Below are 22,781 nucleotides of genomic sequence, written 5' to 3'. Positions count from 1 at the left end.
AATACCGGTCCTTAGAATGGCCGGGCTATACAAGCAGAGAATAGTCAAGTTACAAGCCGAGGTCAAAGGAGTAAAGAAAAATGGACAACGATAGGACAAGCCGAGGTCAAGGATCAGAGAAGACAGGATAAATGGGAGACAAAGCCAAGATTCGGTAACCAAACAGATGACTAAAATCACACCTCAAAACTGCTCTACTTATTCGCCCTGGGTGTGGTTAATTTTAAAACAGTGGCCAATACATTGGCCGGGCTGAGAGGGGTAATCAGGGCAGTAATAACTGGTCTCCGCTATTACGCCTCTCTTGTAACACACCCGGCACCTTTTCTGGGGGGATTTCTTTCTGAGGATTGATGGAATACTGAACCAGAAGTGACCTGCCTCATTTCTTCTTCTAGGCTCCACTGATGGTCCCCCTCTGTGGCACTCATGCAACCCAGAAATGAGCTGAAACTGAAATTATAGAAATGTGCATTTCAGCTCAGCATTTACCTTTTTAAAAATTACAAAGGCATTGTGGATTGCCGTCTATATTATATATAGGCCCACTTTTTTATACCATGCCCTGGTCTTTTGGATGATCAAATACGGCTGCATCAGTTGATCGGACAGGTCAACTCCCCTATATGCTGATTGTAATGTGTTATGCAGACTGGCACCCGTTTAATTTCCCCTTTTCCACGACATGCGACACAGCATTAGGATGAACCCCTCCTTTTATCACGGTACTTTAGTGCCAGCAGTTCATTCTGGCAGAGAGCTGCTGTTTCCCCCCCTTTTTTTTTTTTTTCTGCTAGAGCCTTTGGGAAACCTGTGCGACTCTTCCGAATAGTGCCACAGGCCACAGTCTCAAAGCAGCATTTTTAGAAGTCGGATACTATTATAAAAAATATCAATATACAAGTGATATCCCTTGTTTAGTTACGGCATGATGAGGTCCCAGACAATTTTTCCACTTGTCCCTACTATATTTGGGCAACCTGGGGGATCAAGGTGGCTATCCCTTTCTTTGTATACACAGAAAGTTTACATATAGCCACTGCTACTTTCACACAGTTTATAAAATTTGATCCCATATAGGGATCTTTTGGATGGGATGTACTGTTTAAACCCCAGTCTTCCTCCTAAACTTCATGAGGGATTCATCAATAGAAATATATATTTTTTGAGTTATAGATAGTGGCAATTAAAGTGGGCAATTAGAGGGTGTATTTTATATAGAAAATCATACTGTGGGTGACCTTTTGGATAATTCACAGTATGTCTTCATATCTGTCCCTACTACTCGAGGTCTGGGGAAAAAATGGGGGTATTGCAAATTGGGTTTTCAGACCAATACATTCTAATTGTGGGCTTTTTAATTATTCCCATTAGCATTGTCAGTGCCCAGAACTGTTTCAATTCTGGCACACTGGTTGGGTTCCATCTCTCTTTCCTGGCGATAAGAGACTCTTGATTGTGTGCCAGATACTGCTCAGCGTATGGATTAGTCTGGGTGACTACCTCCACAAAAATCTCAACTTCCAAGAACAGCTGCATATAATCATAGAAACATAGAATGTGACGGCAGATAAGAACCATTCAGCCCATCTAGTCTGCCCAATTTTTAAAAATACTTTCATTAGTCCCTGGCCTTATCTTATAATTAGGATAGCCTTATGCATATCCCACGCATGCTTAAACTCCTTTACTGTGTTAACCTCTACCACTTCAGCTGGAAGGCTATTCCATGCATCCACTACCCTCTCAGTAAAGTAATACTTCCAGATATTATTTCTAAACCTTTGCCCCTCTAATTTAAGACTATGTCCTCTTGTTGTGGTAGTTTTTTTTTTCTTTTAAATATAGTCTCCTCCTTTACTGTGCTGATTCCCTTTATATATTTAAATGTTTCTATCATATCCCCCCTGTCTCGTCTTTCCTCCATGTTAAGTTCCTTTAACCTTTCCTTGTAAGTTGTATCCTGCAATCCATGAACCAGTTTAGTAGCCATTCTCTGAACTCTCTCTAAAGTAGCAATATCCAGGGCCGGCCTTAGGTGTTCAGGCGCCCTGTGCGAGGCAATTTTGTGGCGCCCCCCCCCCCCCCCGCCATCTTTGTTTGACCCCCTCTAGACAATTTCAGGCACATTCACAATCTGTCGCCTGCACCCTCTTCAACAAATCCCTGCCCCCTTTATCAGCCCCCTGACCCACTTTATCACCAGTCTCCTGCCCACTGTTTATCACCAGCCCCCGTCCCCTTATATCACTAGCCCCCTTCCCCTTATATCACTAGCCCCCTTCCCCTTATATCACTAGCCCCCTGCCCCCCTTATATCACTAGCCACCTGCTCACTTCAATTAAACGCAATCGTTTTATATATATATATATATATATATATATATATATATATATATATATAAAGCAATAAGGACAAGCACTTACATTAAAGGCTTCTGCTCCCTGGATCCAGCTGTCAGTATTTCCTACTCTGCCTGACGTTGCGACTGAAGAGCACCTGCCGCCCTGACACCCACTGAGCGGATCCTTCAGACGTCGGTCCCCCACGCTTCTCCTGCATTCCAATTTAGGCCGGTTTGTCAGTGACTGACTGCGAGCTGTGTTGGCCACCTGGCCGCACTGCTCACACACCCCAAAGGCCAGCCCTGGTTACAGTCACACAAAAAAGCAGACAGTCAGGCACAGTTACAATCAGGTACAGTCTCACACACAGACAGTCATACACAGAGTACAGTCTCACACACACAGGCAGACAGTCAGACACTGCTACAGACAGTCACACAAAGAGTACAGTCTCACACACACAGGCAGACAGTCACACACCGAGTACAGTCACACACACACACACAGGCAGACAGTCAGACACTGTTACAGATACTCATGCACAGAGTACAGTCTCACACACACAGGCAGACAGTCACACACAGAGTACAGTCACACACACACACACACACACACACAGAGTACAGTCTCTCTCACACACACACACACACACACACACAGGCATACAGACAGACACTACTACAGACAGTCACACACAGAGTACAGTCACACACACACACACAGAGTACAGTCTCTCTCACACACACACAGGCATACAGACAGACATTCACACACAGAGTACAGTCTCTCACACACACACACACACACACACACACAGACACTGTTACAGTCAAACACAGAGTACAGCTTCACACGCACACACACTACAGTCACACACACAGTTACCTGGAAGGGAGGAGTGGAAGCAGGGATTCTTCTCTCTGCAGCAAGTACTTGGAGCTCCAGTTAGCTGCAAGCTCCGCCCCGGTTGCTTTTTAGCCCCACCTCCTCCATGCGGTAAGCTCCGCCCCCGCCGTCCGGTAAGCCGCGCCCCTTTACTTTCATAGTCCCCGGTGGGAAATTATGAACTCTCCAACTGGGGACTTGCTTCAGCTCCCCCTGCACTCACCCAGCCATGTGCGAGCTGTGCCGGCCACATGGCGCCCCCTGCTCCATGGCGCCCTGTGCGGCCGCACAGCTCGCACACCCCTAAGGCCGGCCCTGGCAATATCCTTCTGAAGATACGGTCTCCAGTACTGCGTACAATACTCCAAGTGAGGTCTCACCAGTGTTCTGTACAATGGCATGAGCACTTCCCTCTTTCTACTGCTAATACCTCTCCCTATACAACCAAACATTCTGCTAGCATTTCCTTCCTATTACATTGTCTGCCTTTAAGTCATCAGAAATAATCACCCTTAAATCCCTTTCCTCGGATGCTGAGGTTAGGACTCTATCAAATATTCTGTACTGTGCCCTTGGGTTTTTACGTCCAAGATGCATTATTTTGCATTTATCCACATTAAATGTCAGTTGCCACAACTCTGACCATTTTTCTAGTTTACCTAAATCATTTGCTATTTGGCTTATCCCTCCTGGAACATCAACCCTGTCACATATCTTCGTATCATCAGCAAAAAGACATACCTTACCATCAAGACGTTCTGCAATATCACTAATAAAAATATTAAAGAGAATGGGTCCAAGTACAGATCCCTGAGGTACCCCACTGGTAACATGACCATGCTTCTAATATACTTCATTGACTACAACCCTCTGTTGCCTATCACTCAGCCACTGCCTTACTCATTCAACAATATTGGAATCCAAACTTAAAGATTGCAGTTTATTGATAGCCTTCTATGTGCAACAATGTCAAAAGCCTTACTGAAATCTAGGTAAGCAATGTCTAGTGCCCCACCCTGATCTATTATTTTAGTTACCTAATCAAAAAAATCAATAAGATTAGTTTGGCATGATCTCCCTGAAGTAAACCCATGTTGTCCCTGATCTTGAAATCCAGCATATTATAACCAGACAGGTCAGCCTGTATGCCAGGATTGGCAGTGAACTCTGGGATGTCTGGTGAAAAATTAATAGGGGGTACCCAGTCATCTGCGCCATGTTCAGCATTAGGGGAATCAGGTATTTCTCCTGATGGTCCTGCAGTATCTAGCACAAAGTCCCTGTCCCCTGCATCACTCTCGGAGGCAGTGTCAGTCGCCTCTGAGTCGACCGCTAACATGGCATAAGCCTCCTCTGCACTATACTTCCTAAGCATTTTGGATTAAGGGAATAAACTTTAACTAAATAACTAAACTTTCATTTTTTTTTTTACTTTTTATTTATTTTTTATTTTTTATCAGCTTATAACTAAATTCCCCAATTCCCACTAAATTCAGCCCACATCAACTAACTAAATCCCTTAGGGTTACTAAAAAATCTAATTTAACCCCTGAGAGTAAAAAAAAACAAAAAAATCACAGTAAAGTACTGTTATCTGTATTTTGATCACTGCTGCCAGTGATCAATCAGCAGGGAAAATGTATTTTTTGTTTTAAAAGAACATGGTAAATGGGATTTGGAAACTCTTCAAACAAATTAATTCACTTCAGGGACACAATGTAACAACGATCCATCTCTCTACACTTCAAAAACCAACAAGAGGTGGAGGGAAGCGGATCTGATATCCCAGCAGCATTGTGACAACGTGGGCTGGGACATCGCAATTTGCTGTTGGTGGTCTGCCCCTGACTCACAGGCACCTAGCAACAGCGTTAAACCCGCGGTCGCCAGCACCGCAGCGATCTAGGGTTAATTTGAGCGCATGACGGACTGGGTCCGGCATTAAGTGCTTCCCCAGCATGACGGACCCGGTCCTATAACGGCTTAGAGTCCTATTTACTTATATATTGCAAAAACCAAAAAGGTTATGGTGGGGAGAAAATTGTGATTGAAAACCCCTTCCACCTTAAGTCTGTGTGACTGGTGTGCAGATTTTTGTTTAACATTGTGTTAAATGTTAAACATAAATCTGCACACCAGTCAAGCCATAAGACTTGCTTTTCCCATAGAAATCACAAATTTGCAGTGATATTACTACCGCAAGAAGTTCTGGGTGGCCCTAACATTAACTATATATACAGTTGTGGATGAATTGTTTTGACTTTTTTACCGTTATTTTCTTTACAAAAAAATAATAATAATAAAACACTATTTGAAAAGATTAGGGTTCAAGTTAGGATTAGGGCCAGCAAGACAATCCATTTACTGAAATCCCCTGCCTGTGGGGCCAGTATTTATAATGATAAGGGGCATGTGCCAATGCTAGCACTAAGCTGGACTGTCAGGTAAGGCGTCCAGATCCTGCATACTATATTTTGCCTCATTCATAATCTCTAATAAATAGTGGCTCAGGCAGCATTTATGATTACATATAGTACTTTTAACATTAAAATGTTCTTATTGGTTTTTACATTCAGGACACCCCTCAATAGAAAAGCATTGAGGATCCTACTGTGCATGCATGGCAATTGGCAATAGGATTCTCTTCATAGAGATGCATTAAGGTATTTCTCTATGGAGAGACTTGACTGCGTTTGACATCATCATGATGTCAAACAAAGAAAACTTCACACGTTTTTACATGGAAATGCCTCTAAACTCAGTATGATTAACAGTCACTAGAGGCACACTGATTGACAAACATAAACACCACTTTTTCTCATAAATGGCAATGGTTATACTTGTCACCATACAAAGAGAGCACCAAGGCACCAAAACCACTATATTAAGCTGCAATAGTATTGGTGCTCAGGGTGCCCCTTTAACTAAAACAAGAAAAAAACAAAAGATAATTTTTTTAGGGCATAAATTGCCTTTTCTTGCCCTAAATTGCTGATACCTATAAGTGGTAATTTGCTACATGCTAACAGCGTAGAGGACTTTGTGTGGGGCAATACATACACGTTACCTAAATGCACTGCCGCAAATCAGAATGAACTGATATACTGCATCGGTCAGTAATAACCAAAGAGACTGTCGGACACAAAGCGAGTACTCAAAATGGAGATTTCATTCACAAAATGCGTGGGTGACAAGGTCCTTTTTAAGTACATATTAAACCTCTATACAATTTCCTAATTAAGTGAGCAGCAATTGTACAGATTAAATATAGATGTCAAAAGGATGCACGCACACAACCTGGTGCAGTAACAAGGCCTAGTGTGCCGCACTCAGACACCGAGTAAGAAAATGGACATGTAGATCTCTACTGAGGTGGCCATATTTACTGCCAGCTCTGCACAACTGGCATAGATGAGAAGCTAAACACTAAACCTAAAATATATTTGAAATTATACATTTACAAAAAGTTTTAAGAAATATGAATTATTTATTATGAAAGATGAATAAAAAATAAAAATAACAATCATTGGGATTTAAAAATAAACAAAATAAACAACACGATGCAGTTTCTGACCAATCAGAGCACTTTAGAACTCATGACATAGAACTTGGCTCATGCACCTGCCACTTAACTTCAAACCTTTTGAGAGAGATTTTGATTGGTGACAGTTGGCAAAAATTTTATTCGACAATTCGTGGATTAAAACCATCAAACTCAAACATGGATGGTAAGAAGACGAAGAAGAGGACCGCTGAAGACGTAGAGAGCAGAGGAAGAACACAACAAAAAGAAGACAACAAGGACAGTGACATCAGGAAAGAGCTACAGGTGAAGAAAAGGAAGAAAGAAGAACCTAAAGATGAAGAAGGAAAACAACGCGCGAGTGAAGAGGAAATTAATGGAGAAATCAGCAACTCTCCAGAAGATCCAGGTCCATCTTTGGATTCATCTCTTTCGCTGGAGAGATTTACATTCCACCGACTGCTTGGCAAGGGTGGCTACGGAAAGGTACGCAATTTGTGAAATATCCATTTACACAGCAGATATATTTTTTACAAAAGAAACTGAATTTTTAGGGGTGATGTAACACATTATTGATTAATATAATTCTCAATAATTGGTTATAGGATGTACACCCTTATCAAATCATTTAAAGATTTATATTCAAAAGCTTAAACATGTGATTTGTCTCTGATTGTGGTCACTTAGTTTCATCTATTGCTGGTTTTAACTTGAAAATATATTAATATATTCTGTTTGCTCCCCTGTAAGATTGAACTTTATGTCAATTTATTTTAGCATCAATGAGAAAATTTATTGAAAAATTAGATTCAGAGATAGGTTATAAAACCTATTCTGTTGTTTAGATAGGGTTAGGTGAGTAATACGGGCATAACTCTGTGTAACGTTACAAATTAGACTAGCACTGGTATAATTAAGACCAGACCTGCCCCCCTTTCTTTCATTTATTGTTTGTTTTTTGTTACACATTTTTATTTTAGATAATTTTTTCATCCATTATTACTTGGTATAAATCCTTTAACCATTTTTCTAATAAAATTGTATTTAAAATATCTTCTATTTAAGAATGATTTTTTAATCGGTTGTAATCTCAGTGAAACCTGCCTCCCCCCACTTTTCAAGTGGGAGGTCCCACCTTCCCATTTTGTCTCTACTTTATTTTAAGATTAGTTCTATGGGCAGTGCACAGTATTAAAAACCAAACAAGGTTATTATTATTATTATTATTGGCATTTATATAGCACCAACTAATTCTGCATCACTTTACAATATTATGAAAGGGGGGAAATGTACAATAAATGAGACAATTACACAGTAACACAGGAACAATAGGTAGATGAGGGTTAATTCACTAAACAGTATGTAATGGGAAGAATTATAAAAATTAGCTTAAAGTAGGCCTTCACCCATTTTAACCCAAATAATATTGCCTTCTCAATTGACATCAACATACTCTTTGGTGAATAAATTCCATATTTCTTACATGTTCCTCTGTTGGATATTTAATTGTCATTTAGTTAGTAGTACTGGAAATTGATAGTGTTTGTTGTGATTTTTCACTGTAATTATGGCCAGTTTAATTCACTCCAACTGTCACTACAATTGCTACTTCCTGGTCACATGACCTGATAGGAATGATGGACATTCTCAAAGATACAGTAGGATAGCGAGAGAGATACATTTCTACTAAATGTCAATGGAAACTGTATCACAGTCTATTGTTATGAAAACTGAATCATTTCTACTTAAGAAAACATTTACTATGCTTATGTTTTATGGATTGAATAAATAGAAGTGCAATAGAGGATATTTTCACATTTTGAAGATTTAATAAAGCTTTATAGAGTATACTTCCTTACATACTACAATACACAGGAAGTTACTGTGTTAATTATGTGATTGTACAATGGGTCACCCAGCTAATACTGTATCATTTGTAACATTTGGGTCTCTGTTAAGAACCAATGCACTGGATTCTCTTTTTGTTTGTGCTATTGTTTGTGCTGATATTTGTATTTTTGCTGTGTATTTTCTAAAGCTGATGTGCGCTACTATAATAAAAATATTCTGTTCAATTACAGCAATATTCTCCGTGTGTGGTAAAAAAAATAATATATATATACACACTCAAAGTAGTGCACTCACTGGTCTTCTTAATTTGCAAACTTTATTCACCAATTTTCGGTAACTTTACCATACCATCAAAGTTTCGGTCCTCATCCGGACTAGGACTGAAACGTTGATGATACTGTAAAGTTACTGAACATTGGTGTTGTGGACAAAAATATTAACCCAATTTATGTTAGTAAAATGCCTATTTACTCAGCAAAACTACAATCAGCATTATTCAACTTTATATGTGATTTACCTAAAATGGCCACTAGGGAGTTTCCCCTTGACATCGACTAACACCCTTATTAACAAGATGGCGCTGGAATCTGGGGGAGACCTCCAATTATTGATGTATTATTCCATGTTATCTCTGACAATGCATATGATGTAATTTTGCTTTATAAGGGGCATGCCGTCCCCTCAGAATAAACATTCCTCAAGTTTTTTATTAACCCGAAACCTGTGTCTGTGTCTGGAGCGTGCACGCATTACTTCTTAATTTGGCAGGGGGCAGATACGCAAGATAATTAATTGGTGAATAAATCAATCAATTGGTGAATAAAGTTTGCAAATTAAGATGACCAGTAAGTGCCCTTCTATGAGTGTATGTATTGTTAAAAGGCTGGAGGAGCACCTTAGCAAGTAAAGAGTGAGTGGATTTGTGAGTGGTCTGACATCATATTCTGGCTCCCGGCATCACTAAGCAGCGCTAGGTTGCTGCGCAATAGAAGCTGCCGCCCACCTCATGGGGGGGCCCAAAGGTGGCCAGCCGGCCAGCTCTTGGGTCCCCCAGAACATAAGGCAGTGCCGCCCATAAGGCAGTGCCTCGCGGTGAATACACCGCTGGGCACCCTAGCAGTGATCTATGGTAGCATGCCCACAGAGAGGGCTCAGCGTGCCATCTGTGGCACGCCTGCCATAGGTTCGCCATCGCTGCTATAAATTATAAGTGGTGCCAATGGTTTAGATATACCATTAGAATGCTAAACACTGTGAATGAATATGCTTTTATCACAATCTGATACATTAGCTTCAATCAGCCATATCTGGTACAGACTTCAGTATATAAACAGGGCAGGGATTGGATTTGTGCACAGCTACTCTGGTGTGTTTTTGATCAAGTTAGGTGTAATGAGATCATAGGGCATATTAAAGATAGTTTAAAGGAGAAAGGCTAAAAAACAAAATAGTAATGTATTTTACAAGATAAGTCTGTAATATAATAACGACACCGTAGGTTTCTTAAAGGGAAACTAAAGTGCCAGGAAATCAAAGTTGTTTTCCTGGCACCATAGCTTCCCCCTGCCTCACAGCCCTCACCCCCGTGCTGCAGAAGGAGTTAAAGCCCTGTCGGCGCTGGTTTGGGTTTGCCTCTGCTCCTCCCCTGCTGACGTCATCCGGCAGGGAAGACCTAATATGCGTATGCACGGCAATGGCCATGTTTGCATTAGTATTTCTACCATAGGGGGTTTAACATGACACTGGATGTCCTCATGCATAGCGTGTGGGCGTCCAGCGTCAGTTAGGCGACCAAATGTCACCTAATAACCCGGAAGTCCCTCTAGTGGCTGTTTGGTAGAAAACCACTAGAGTTGGAGTTTACCCTCAAAGGTAATTATCGTAGTTTATTAAAGACTGCAATAATTACCTTTGCAGGGTCAAGGAGCCTTGAACTATGCACCCAAATCACTTCAATGAGCTGAACTGGTCAGGGTGCCCATAGTGTCCTTTAAGGTAAATATAGCTTGCTACATTTAAAACATTTGTGTCAGTTTTCCTTTAAATACATCATGCTAATAGATATGTTATCACACAAGGATTGACACAACATTCTGAAAGCCGTTTTATTTATGTGTCATTCAGGTCTTCCTGGCATCGGATAAAACAACGAAGAAGGTGGTGGCTTTGAAAATAGTGAGAAAGAAAGACCTTCTCACTGAAGCCTCCGAGAGGACACTCACTGAACGTCGAGTGCTGGAGATGGCAGCCGGAAGTCCTTACCTAACCAAAGCCTATGGAGCGTTTCAGATCCCGGTAATTCCTTAATGGTGATAAATCAACTTTCCATAAACAAACCAACCAGCAATATATCTGCAGATATTTGCTTTAAATTTTCTGTGGCAAATTAGTTTCTAACCAATATATACAAAAGAAAAAAAGTTACTTGTGCACTGTGCCTACTATAAACTCACCTGCCACGTTAAGGCAAACCTCTTAGGTGAATAATCCTACACTAAAAATTCACCTTCCTGTCTTCAGCTAACAGGTAAAAATCTCTAATGAGATAAAGAAGGGTATTTTTGAGTGATACTAAAAAGCCTCCAGTTATTTAAATGTCCACAGGGATTTGGGATAGTGAGCAAGTAACTCTTTTGCTTTGTTTTATATTGTATGTATTGGGGCTTATGTGTACCATAGTCACTGCTGCTGCCAGGAGTAGTGGGCGTTTAAGCACAGGACTTGATTTTGTATAGTTTCTAACCCATACCTAGCTCGTTCACTAACTCCATCCAGATTAAGAAAGATTAGCAACTCATAATTAGAAAGAGTAATTTTTGCATTATCCATTAGGCTACATATGGAATGCTCAAATTTGTACTTATTTTGTGTTATTTGCATATTTCACATGGCTATATTTTAAACATTTCTTTCAAAGTTTGCAATATTAATTGTGTTTGTGCTATGTATTTTGTTAACTTGATGTGAATAGCAGTTACAGTACTAGAGAGATGCTCAGTCCCTTAAGCACTAAAAGTGCTGAACTCTCAAGTGCAGTGTCAGAGGGATTGCTAGATTCCTGGCACCAGTGACACTAATAAAAGTGGCAAAGGAATGTTCCATCTCTCAGGAACAAAGAGAAACAGCACACTCAACCCTAGGAGTCGTTGCAGAGGGTTCTCATGTCAGTTTCAATGCAGAGGATCATGTTTGTGCTGGCAAGAACAAAAATTATGTTTCAATGCGCCAATCTCAACTTGATGCCAAAACGCTATAATTTTGTATTTGCCAACATTCTGAACTCTTGCACTTTTTTTGAAGTTTCGATATTTCAAAACTTAGGTGAAGAATTGAATTTCCGATATTTCATGGCTAACGGGAAGCAAAAAATTATTGCGAATTTGCCTATTCAGGAGTGATCAGTGGTATCACCAAATTTACTCTTAGAAAACATCTAGTGTCAGTTTTGGGTTACATTCTGATTTATCTGTTATTTTTTTTTTAAATATATATATATTCCAATCTTAATAGGTTTTAAGGATTATAAATCAAGGCATTCATGTTTCCGCATGTTTTTTTTTTTCTTCTCAAAATGGCATAAACACAGTAATCAAAGGCACTCCATTACAGTTGGTTCCTTAAACAGACCATCGTTTTTTTTTTTTCACAGCTCTAGGATTTAGATTGCCATAGAAAAAATAATTGCAAAGTACGAGAAATTATGTTTTAACAAGTTTTCTGTTTGGTGTTTAAGTGTTTGTGTTGTGAAGTATATCCCATTGTATTTTATTGTCAACCAGACCCATCTATGCTACGTGTTGGAGTATCTGCATGGTGGTGATCTTGACAGCTTCCTGAAAAGAAACCTCAGACTGGAACCTTGCATTGCAATGTAAGTCTTAAAAGACAATGCTTAAAATGGAGACCGGACGATGAGAGGGGAAATATGGGTCAGAGCAATGAGAAGATTTAACAGGAAGAAATATGACAAGGGCTGAGGAAAGAGTCACATTTAAAGATTTTTTTTTGGAAAAGAGGGTCGGTAAAGGAACCCTGAAGTTTCAAATAAAATACTAATAGTTTGAATAATGACCAAATCACCCAACATAAACATTCACAGATTAAAAATATCATTAAAGTTTTTGGAACAATGTTAAATAATGTTTTTCTATTAAAAGAACAGAAGTACAATTCTCAACATCGAGCCACTGTATATATTGACAGGAGGATTGGAAAGGAATTAATTTGGGTGGGAGTGAAAGGAGACAGTTATCAATAAACAATATACAGCTGCCCACCACCACGTTTTCTACTATTAGCATTGTTTGGTAGACACTGGCGAATGCCATAGATAAAGAATTTAGAAAAATTAGGAACATCAGTGAGTCTGAAACATATATACAATAAATATACTCTGAATATAAATATTCTACAAAATGCTAACTCAGTATGAACCCATGTTTGCGTGATGATGTAGAAAGGTGTGGGCACATACACCTAGTGTTGCTAAGAAACAAGCATACAATGTATAACAAAGAGTGTCGGGGTATAAAAACAACGACATATAAACAAGGAGGAAAGGGTAGAAAGAGTGAAGTCTTGTTACTAAAGTATCTCAGCTAAAGCATATCTGTACATGAGTCCAATCGATCATCAAACGTAGAAGCCGAGAATCGACAAATAGGAGGAGATGCAGGAGATAGAGGACTGTGGCTGTGTGTGACTGAAGTGTCTAAAGGTAAACAGTGAAATCACAGTGTGTGCTGCATGCAACCAGTGATCAACATGTGAAATTAGAGCAAGTATGCCGGTGTGTGAGTTCCTACAGTGATAGACAATACAGAGTGAGAAAGACAAGCTGTTGAAGAAAAAAACCTGTAATTAGAGGCAGATCAAAGATATAGATATACCGAGGAGCTCAAAATAGACAAAAACCTACTGCAACTGGTGCTAAATAGACTCATAACATATAATACTGATTTTACACATAACACTAGGCAACAATATGAACATCAGATAAGCACAAGACATTTTGCATACAACCGAACATGTAAGAGCTATGTAAATAGATGGAAAATGGTCACAATGAGTAATAGCAAATATAAAGGAAGCTAGTCAATGAAAGGGATAAGAAGATGCCTGCTATGTGTGGTATAGATGTCCTAACAAGGTATACACGTGTTATACAGAGAAATATTATTGAAGTTTGCAATAGAAACATATTTGATAATAAAAAGTATTCACACCAGTAATACTAGAAAAAGTATATGTGACAGTAAGAAAAGTGAATAATGTAGGCAGGAGAGAGCTCTGATTTTATATATATATATATAAATTATTACAGTGGATTTTCCCTAGGTCAGCTCATTTAGGAAGATCTCATTTTAAGAAGTAAGTTAATTTTATATTAAATACTTTGTTGATTAATATTTGAATTCTTGTTTCTTAGATTCCTCGCTGCGGAGATTGCGTGTGGACTCCAATATCTCCACCAACACGACATTGTGCATCGGTAAACACATCTTCGTTAAGCGATATATTTATAAGCTTGCTCTCTCTACACTGTGCGGTCCTTTTTTTATCCATATTGTTTAGCTACATTTTTACCTTTCTCTCAGGTGAGTTAAGATTTTTTGCTCTCACACTTCACCTGTAAGAGGGCATTTTACAAACCGTTTCAACTTAACACTAAGAAGGGGCTTTTTACTTACGTTTGAGAAAAACATGTACTCGTGTTGGGCAGAGCAGAAAAAAGGAAGGGCAGGATAAGAAAGAAAGAAGCAGAATGGTCATTTCTAGTCCACCTGATTAAGAGAAATGTAGAAAACTGCATTAATTAAAACTTAATTACAAAATCCTTTTTTAAATTGTCTCCTAAATTCAGGTATAAGCAGCCTTTCATTTCTCTGTGAATTGATGGGGCATTATTTCATTGATTGGCTATAGCTCATAAATAGATTTGTACATACTTCCAGTATTTTACTATTAGTAAGCCATGTAAACGACCTGTTTCATGACAGATCTTCAATAAACTATAAATCGTATGATATTTCTCTCTACAGAGACATAAAGCCAAGGAACATCATGCTGGATGAAGTGGGTCACATCAGGATAGGCGACTTTGGACTGGCGCTGGAGATGCACGGCAAGAGGAAAGCAAAGGGTTACGCAGGCACTGTAGATTATATGGCTCCAGAGGTAGGATTGACCATGGCTACTGTTTGGGTTTGAGGCTACATGAATTGATCATATTACACCTCACCAAGAGCAACAATCACTCTATAGCTAAACAGATCTTTATAGCTATGAAGATGAAGAACTAGAATTCAACATTTCTATCAATGCTCATGTTATTCTCCTTTGTAATAAGGTATTATGGTTGATATTATAATAAGCATGGGTTAACATCTTTATTTATTATACATACATAAAAAAGGTGGAGCTTTCAAATGTTCAGGCAATGTTCTTTTAGATAAATTTATCTTTCTGCGGCACCGGTGTTCTGTCTCTGCTGCCTTCCACGCGGTCACGTGACCCCGTCCTCAGGCCTGAGACAGAACACCGGTGCCGCAGAAAGATAAATTAATCTAAAAGAACATTGCCTGAACATTTGAAAGCTCCACCTTTTTTATGTATGTATAATTATGTTTTAAGTGGTGTAGGGGATACCACTTTTTAGGTGTCTGAGCACTTTTATTCACCTCCACATTGTGCATATACCAAGTTGTATTCTTTATTTATTATGGCTGATGGCAATAGTGCTTGGCTTGGTCTTGGTCAAACTTTAAAGACATTTTTTTTAAATTGAAAAACACCTTCAGTGATTGTCTATACTTTCCCAACCAGTCATATTGCTCCGAATCATTGCACATTTGTAGTGAAATATATATTTTTTATAAGTTGCCTATTTTAATAGGCAGACGATGAGAACAGCATGATATTTGACAGTAATACCTTCTTTCCTGTAAGGAAACACTTGACTAATCATTTCTGAAATTATGTTGGCAGATGCGGAAAGGAAGAAAATACAATGCTGCAGTAGATTGGTGGGCCTATGGTCTAATCCTTCATAAACTGGCCAAGAGAGCATTTCCAAAAAATCCAAATGCTGCCCAAACAATGCTTCATGACACCACAGACCACCCTGAGTGTCAAAGAAAACAGGTCAAAGATCTCGTGAAAAAGGTGTGTATGATCCGGCAGTCTAGATTAATGTCCTGAAAAAGATAACAATTCTATAAAAACATACTCTTTGCACAGCTAAAAAAAAAGAACATATATTTATAGAAAACTATTAACAAAGAGTGACACGGAATGGCCATAAATGACAATGGTGTCTATATATGGTAATATCGAAAAAAAAAGATAAAAGATATATTAATTCAGTCAAATGCTTATAGCTCATACCAGCAGTCCATAGCTGGAAAGATTCCTTAAAGTCGTATAAGACAGGATAATATTTAAGGAGGGGATTTCAGGGAATGACATATATACACAACTAAACAATCAAGAAGAACACAGTGATAAAATGACTAAAACTAGAGAGAATCGGGAACTGATGCTGGGTTAGGTAGTGTCTCCTATTGAGAGCAGGAGAACCTTAAACACTGCATTCAACATATGAAGTCGAGTGGAGATAAAAGCGAGTGTACTAGTAATAATCTTGCACCTTTGATTCTTAGAATGTCCCTTTAACCTTGTGATACTGCATACAGATTTACAGATATCTATATTGTGTTTGCATGTGTTTTAGTAAATAAACAAAGGCAGTGGCAGTTTTATTGTTGACATTCTACTCTTCCATTTGCAGCTCCTGTGCAAAAATCCATCTCAGCGCTTGGGGGCAGCTAGCAGCATCCGATTCCATCCTTTGTTCCAGTCCATTGACTGGGATGAGCTGGAGGCTGGCAGGCTAGATCCCCCCTTTGTGCTAAGAACAGTAAGTATACGGAAACTTCAAACAGAGACCAGAAAAATCAATGTAACAAAATGAGTGACTAGTTTATGAAAAGATAAGAGGGACGATCAAAGGGCTAATATGGTGTGACCGTGGATTACTGGTTGTGATTGGGACTATGTATATCTGAGTATTATGGGGTAATTGGCCCAGAAACACAAACAATATCTAAACTTGGCAGCACTGCAAGCTCTAAAGTGTCCACTCCAGCCATATCCATACACCGCTGTCCCTAACCAAACAGCTGTGCCTGTCCCTTTGTACCCAACTATCTTGAAAAACCTCATAGGAAAGCACGGTGTGGAAGGCCTAATGCTGGGGTGGTGCTCACTGTTAATCCACATTAGGTTTCCAGATCACACTGAGGTCGAAGAAAGAGGACCCTGATCCAGCACCCAGGGACCCTAGCGCTGGAATCAGGTAAGTGGTCATGGCCTGGGTGCAGTGGAAGCATAGGGAGACTGTAGAGTTAGGAAAACAGTTTTGCATTCCTAACACTATAGTGTTTCTTGAAGCAATCTAGCCTTTAATTTTTCCTTTTGTTCATTGGCACTATGGCTAGAACACTGTGATAATAGGAAAATTACACCAGTTTATCCATATAGCTTTTGGCATTCTGCAATCTCACTCCGCCATCTTTTACATCCGTATTGGTGTACTTATACTGCTTTCTAGGAATGGTAACTCTTATTGGATGTGTTGTTGTACAATGTGTAAATAGTACAGTAACTTCTTATGTCTTCTCTTTATAGCCACCACTGGAGAGCTTAATATCACGTGTAATACAGGAGACCCTAACATCTCGATACGAAGCATTTACTCCATCTATTCCACCAGAGCAGCGGCAGTTGTTTCTTGGATTTTCTTTTAACACCCTCTCCTAGCCTACTGCAGCATTGTGAATTTTCTTCAACATCTCTTTCCCTGACAACGAGGGACCGTGAAGAAAAGGTAAAGTTACGGCGTTACGTTGTCTCCTGGGCTGTGGGTAGAGAGCTCCAAGCTGAAAGGGATGAGGGTAGACCTGCCCAGCGTTTTAGTTGTACTCCAGTCACCTTTCGTTTACCTAGAAAGCGATAGTGCTGTAACATCAATATCACAGTCAGTGTTTACTTTCTTTTAAACTATGATTTGTGCAGTCAGTGAAGTAACTGGCTGTGTCAGTGAGATTTGGATTGTGTTTGTCTGTACAGGCAGTGATGTAACTGCTCTGTCAGTGTTTTTCTTTTTATTTGTATGTTTGTTATTTTAATCTGTACAGGCAGTGAAGTAACTGCTCTGTCAGTGTTTTTATTTTATTTTATTTTAACTATACAGGCAGTGAAGTAACTGCTCTGTCAGTGTTTTCATTTTCTTTTATTTTAACTATACAGGCAGTGGGGTAACTGCTCTGTCAGTATTAGGTTTTATTTTTTGCACAGGCAGTGAATTAACTGGTTGTGTTATTTTTTTTTCATTCACAATCAGCAGTGAAGTAAACTGCTGTGAGTGAGATTTCATTTAATTTGGTTTTAGCAGCAAATAGTGAAAGTAACTGGCTGCTGTGAATTTTATTTAATTTTGCATTTTTTCTTACAAACTGACTGTGGTGGAAATAAGCTGCACAAAGCTAGCTGCCGCACTGCTTTTTTTAATACTAGGTCAATGTTAATTTAAAAAGCCCCCCATTTCTTTTCATTCTAATTTTTAAAATAAAAATAAAAAAGTTTTTGCACAGTCTCCGTTTCCATAAACTTCAGTAAGTAGGCAGGTCCAGACTGGCCATCGGGCAAACAGGGCGAATGCTGATGGTTCACGATGGCCATGGACTGGGGCTGACCAGGGAGATCACATCATCTCCCTGCCGGCCCCTCCAGGGCTGAGTGCAAGGATAACATTGCGCGGTCGGCAAAGAAAGGGTTCCACAGTAGTCAGGGAGATCAAGCCTCTGCACTGATGGGGAGCATGCAGTGAAATGCTCCCTGAAGTGATCAGAGCATATCTGTGGGTTACCAAAGCAATGATAGAGCACCGCTGCTGGTGCAGTGCGCCCAAGAGGACCCCTGGGGTCATTCCCCTTCCTGGCCCAAGGTAAGTCAAAGAGAAGGGATCGTAACAAATTAATATAATTATTTACTACTGTATGCCAATATTATGAGCACCTCTCCACAGTACAGCCCCTAAACCCCACAGTGCAGCCACTTTCCCACTACTATAAAACCCTGTATCACCCCACTGTCCAGGCCCTTATCCCTCACAGTACATTCTCCATCCCCCCCACTGTACAGCCCTTTATACCCCCACAATGCAGCCACTAACCACCCCCACAGAGCCCTCCACAGTACAGCCCTTTACCCACTCACTGTGTAGCCCCTTAGCCCTGAGTGCAATCCCCTACCCCCCCCCCACTATACAGCCCTTTACCAACCCACTGTGCAGCCCCTTACCCACACAATAAAGCCCATTATCCCCACAGTGCAGACCCCACAGTGCAACACCCAGTCCCTTACCACCCCACAGTGCAGCCCCTTACCCTACACATTGCAGCACCCATAACCCTTACTGTACACCCCTTTACTACTCCTTACCTCTCATTGTGCAGCCTTACCCTATACAGCAAAGTCCCTTACTCCCACACAGTGCACCCCCTATCCACCACAGACATAGTATAGCCCATATCCTCCCATATACTAGAGTCTCTCTACACACACACACACATACACATTACATTCCCTATCCCCGCTACAAATTCTGTATAATCCCTATCTACAAATACACTACAACCCCATTCCCCACACAACCGGTACACACTGCTGCACTATCCAGACACACACTAGACTGCGAACAGCCCCATCCACACTGACATACACACAATCCCACATGCACATTGCACCATATGCAGCCTACCCAACACACATTAACACAAGCAACCTCCATATGGATACAACATCACATGTAGTCTCTTCCGTATACACATACACACACACACACACACACACACACACACACACTCTACCCTGTTTTAACACTGTCACTCTTATGATCTCTGGTTTGTGTCCCACTCATGGAGAAACCAGACACAAGTCACCAGCAAACACAAAAGACGTGTATCATAAGAATAGCTTTCACTGTGTCAAACACAGGACATTTTTTCCCATGTGAGTGCTCTTTATAAGAGCCCTGCAAATGGGCTGCCATGTAAGGGAAATGTCCTGACATGCACACTTTGGGGTCAGTGTGTGCCAATGATGACTAGTATTGAGCTGCTCTGCCTTAAAATGCTAGGGCCGAATTATTGTCCTAGTCTGGCCCTGTATGTAGGTGCCTGTTCAAATAATTAAACTACCAGGAGTTCTTCGCCACCAGCACTATGTGCCAGTGGAGATACTTTTCCTTAATAGTAATGTGCTCCGTAGTATGCCACATCCATCTTAAATTTACACTACTAGGGATGCCCAGGTCTAGTAAATATGTAATGCTTGTCTTGCCCCTCACTCAATTTGGAAGTAATGTGATAATATGAGTTGTAGAATCATACAAGCCACTGCTCTTAAACAAATGAAAAGCATGACATTTCCAATAACCCAGCCAGTAACTTTTAAATTAAAGATAGCCCAGAAATGGGCTTAAAAAAAGTGGCAAAATTACCGCCACTGTAGCTGGTGTGGCTGCACCAGTGCCTGCAGGGTTTAGGGGGTCCATCGGGTAGTCCACCCATTTAGCAGCGTGACCCGGCCCCTTTAATGTCGGTGTCCAGCGCTGGGAGAAAATTATTACCCAGCTTCACCCAGCTTACATACCGTGCGGGAGAATGAAGACGATAGATATGTAAATTACAACTTTTGTATCGATATCTGTGTATGTCAATGTTTACCAGTGTGTTTGTGTGTGTGTGCCTATGTGAGTGTCTGTGTGCAGGGCTGGTCTTTGGCGTGTTCGAGCTGTGTGGCCGCACATGGCGCCATGGCAAAACGAACACTCCAGCGGCTGATACAGCTCTTGGGGCTGTAAAGAAGCCGGCAGAGGTTCCAGGAGCAGAGCCTGTGCCGGGGAAATGGTTGCGGTACCTGATCAGGGCAGCTCCGTGTGGCAGACGGAATTGATGTCATCAGTCAAACGGTAGCTTGAGCCGCGCAGAGTTTCCCTAAGAAGGACTGCACAAACTTCAGGAGGCTCTCAAGCAGGTACAGGGGATAGCTTCATCCTCAATGGCTGGGGTGGGAGAAAGGAGGAGAATCAGTGACTATCTATAGGTGTGATTAGAGTAGAAAGCTGTAATACCTATGGTGAAGAGAGTGGTGTACTAACTATGGGGGAGAGGATAGGATACTACCTATGGGGGAGAGGATAGGATACTACCTATGGGGGAGAGGATAGGATACTACCTATGGGGGAGAAGATAGGATACTACCTACAGGGGAGAGGATGGCATACTACCTATAGGGAGAGGGTGGGATACTACCTACAGGGGAGAGGGTGGGATACTACCTATGGGGGGAGGATAGGATACTACCTATAGGGGAGAGGATAGGATACTACCTATGGGGGAGAGGATAGGATACTACCTATGGGGGAGAGGATAGGATACTACCTATGGGGGAGAGGATAGGATACTACCTATGGGGGAGAGGGTGGGATAAAACCTACGGGGGAGAGGATGGGATAAAACCTACGGGGAAGAGGGTGGGATACTACCTACGGGGGAGAGGGTGGGATACTACCTATGGGGGAGAGGATGGGATACTACCTATAGGGGAGAGGATATGATACTACCTATGGGGGGGGAAGATAGGATACCACCTATGGGGGGGTGGGGTAATATTTATGGGGGAGAGGAGGAGAATGGAGTACTATTTCTGGAGGATAGAATGCGGGTATTATCTATGCTGGAGAGAAAGGGATACTACTAATGGGTGTGAGGAGAATGGGATCCAGCTATTTAGAGGGAGAGGCTTTGAATTAGCTATTAACTATGGGAAGTGGGAGCATAGGCTATCAACTATAAGGGAGGGGAAATGGGCTACTAACTACCGAGAGCAAAGAATAGACATCTACCAGTTACAAGTAGGGGAGAAGAAAGGGCTACTCGCTATGGGACATTGATGGACATTAATGGGCTACCAACTATTGGGAGTTTGGAATGGGCTACAGACCATGAGGGGTACAAATTTGCCATTTAGTTCCTACAGACAGTGCCACACCGTACAAAACACCCCTGCATTCACACACACACACACACACCCTTTTAAGAATGTTAACCCTTCACACACTAGTCTCTACATTTACACACAAAAACTCTAGACACACATATGCCCCTGCATTCAAACACATTGACACACACATAATAAGATTCAATATATTTTCTGTATTCGTATACACACTGTGGGAGGGGGAATGGGAATAAGATCAGCCCTGTCTGTATGGGTGTGCCAGTATGTTTGTTTATCTGTGTGTGGCTGTATTTGTGTGTGTATCAGTGATGGTATATGAGTGCATATGTGTGTCAATGTGTATGTGTATATGTACATATCAGTGTATACGTGTATCTGTGCTTTAGTATTTGTGTATATATCAAACATTCAAATCTAAACATCAACACTACATACAAACACACCCCTGCAATCAAACATCAACACTGCATACAAACATACCCCTGTATTAAAACACCGCCATTGTCTACAAACACACCTTTACATTCAAACACCAAATCTACACACAAATATACCCCATCATTCAAACACCTCACACACACCCCTGTATTCAAACACTCTACACACAAGTATGCCACTGCTTCCAAGAGGCAATAATATATACAAATACACAACTGCATTCAAATACCAACACTTTACACACACTCCATACAAAAAATAAGCGTACATTCAAACACACACAACATTTCCACAAAGTAAACCCAGCATGGATGGTCAAATTGTTGCTATGGGAGATGCATGACAGATGGGAATCTACCTTTCAGCCACCCTTGTGCTGGGGGAAGGCTCCCCTAATGTAGAGAGGACTGTGGTGCAAGAATTATTTTTGTCACCTGTCCAAAACAATTTCTTGCACCACAGTCCTCTCTACATTAGTTCCACCACTAATTTAAAGAAAAAAAGAATTATAGGTGATTAAGTGAGTGAAGAGATATGTTTGAGAGGGGGTGGATGCATGGATGAATTGATGCCTGGTGGTTGGATGGATTGATGAAAGTGTGTTTGTGTGTATGTGTTGCATTGTTGATGAATTTGGAATAAATGGTGTGTG

The 22,781-nt window shown here is 40.7% G+C and overlaps 1 protein-coding gene across 1 annotated transcript; it reads left to right on the top strand.

The window, feature by feature from the left end:
• The first annotated feature begins 6,952 nt into the window (after positions 1-6,952).
• LOC134586356 (protein kinase C theta type-like) lies at positions 6,953-17,425 on the top strand. The gene is made up of 8 exons (XM_063441829.1): positions 6,953-7,240; positions 10,730-10,900; positions 12,385-12,476; positions 14,034-14,096; positions 14,647-14,782; positions 15,593-15,769; positions 16,395-16,523; positions 17,294-17,425. Exons 1-8 carry the CDS (start codon positions 6,953-6,955, stop codon positions 17,423-17,425), a joined length of 1,188 nt encoding a protein of 395 aa, XP_063297899.1.
• The last annotated feature ends 5,356 nt before the right edge of the window (positions 17,426-22,781 follow it).

This window comes from Pelobates fuscus, chromosome 2, assembly GCF_036172605.1.
Source record: "Pelobates fuscus isolate aPelFus1 chromosome 2, aPelFus1.pri, whole genome shotgun sequence".
Taxonomy (NCBI): Eukaryota; Metazoa; Chordata; class Amphibia; order Anura; family Pelobatidae; genus Pelobates; species Pelobates fuscus.
Note: the sequence above shows the minus strand (reverse complement) of the source record. Positions and strands in the feature narration are given on the sequence as shown.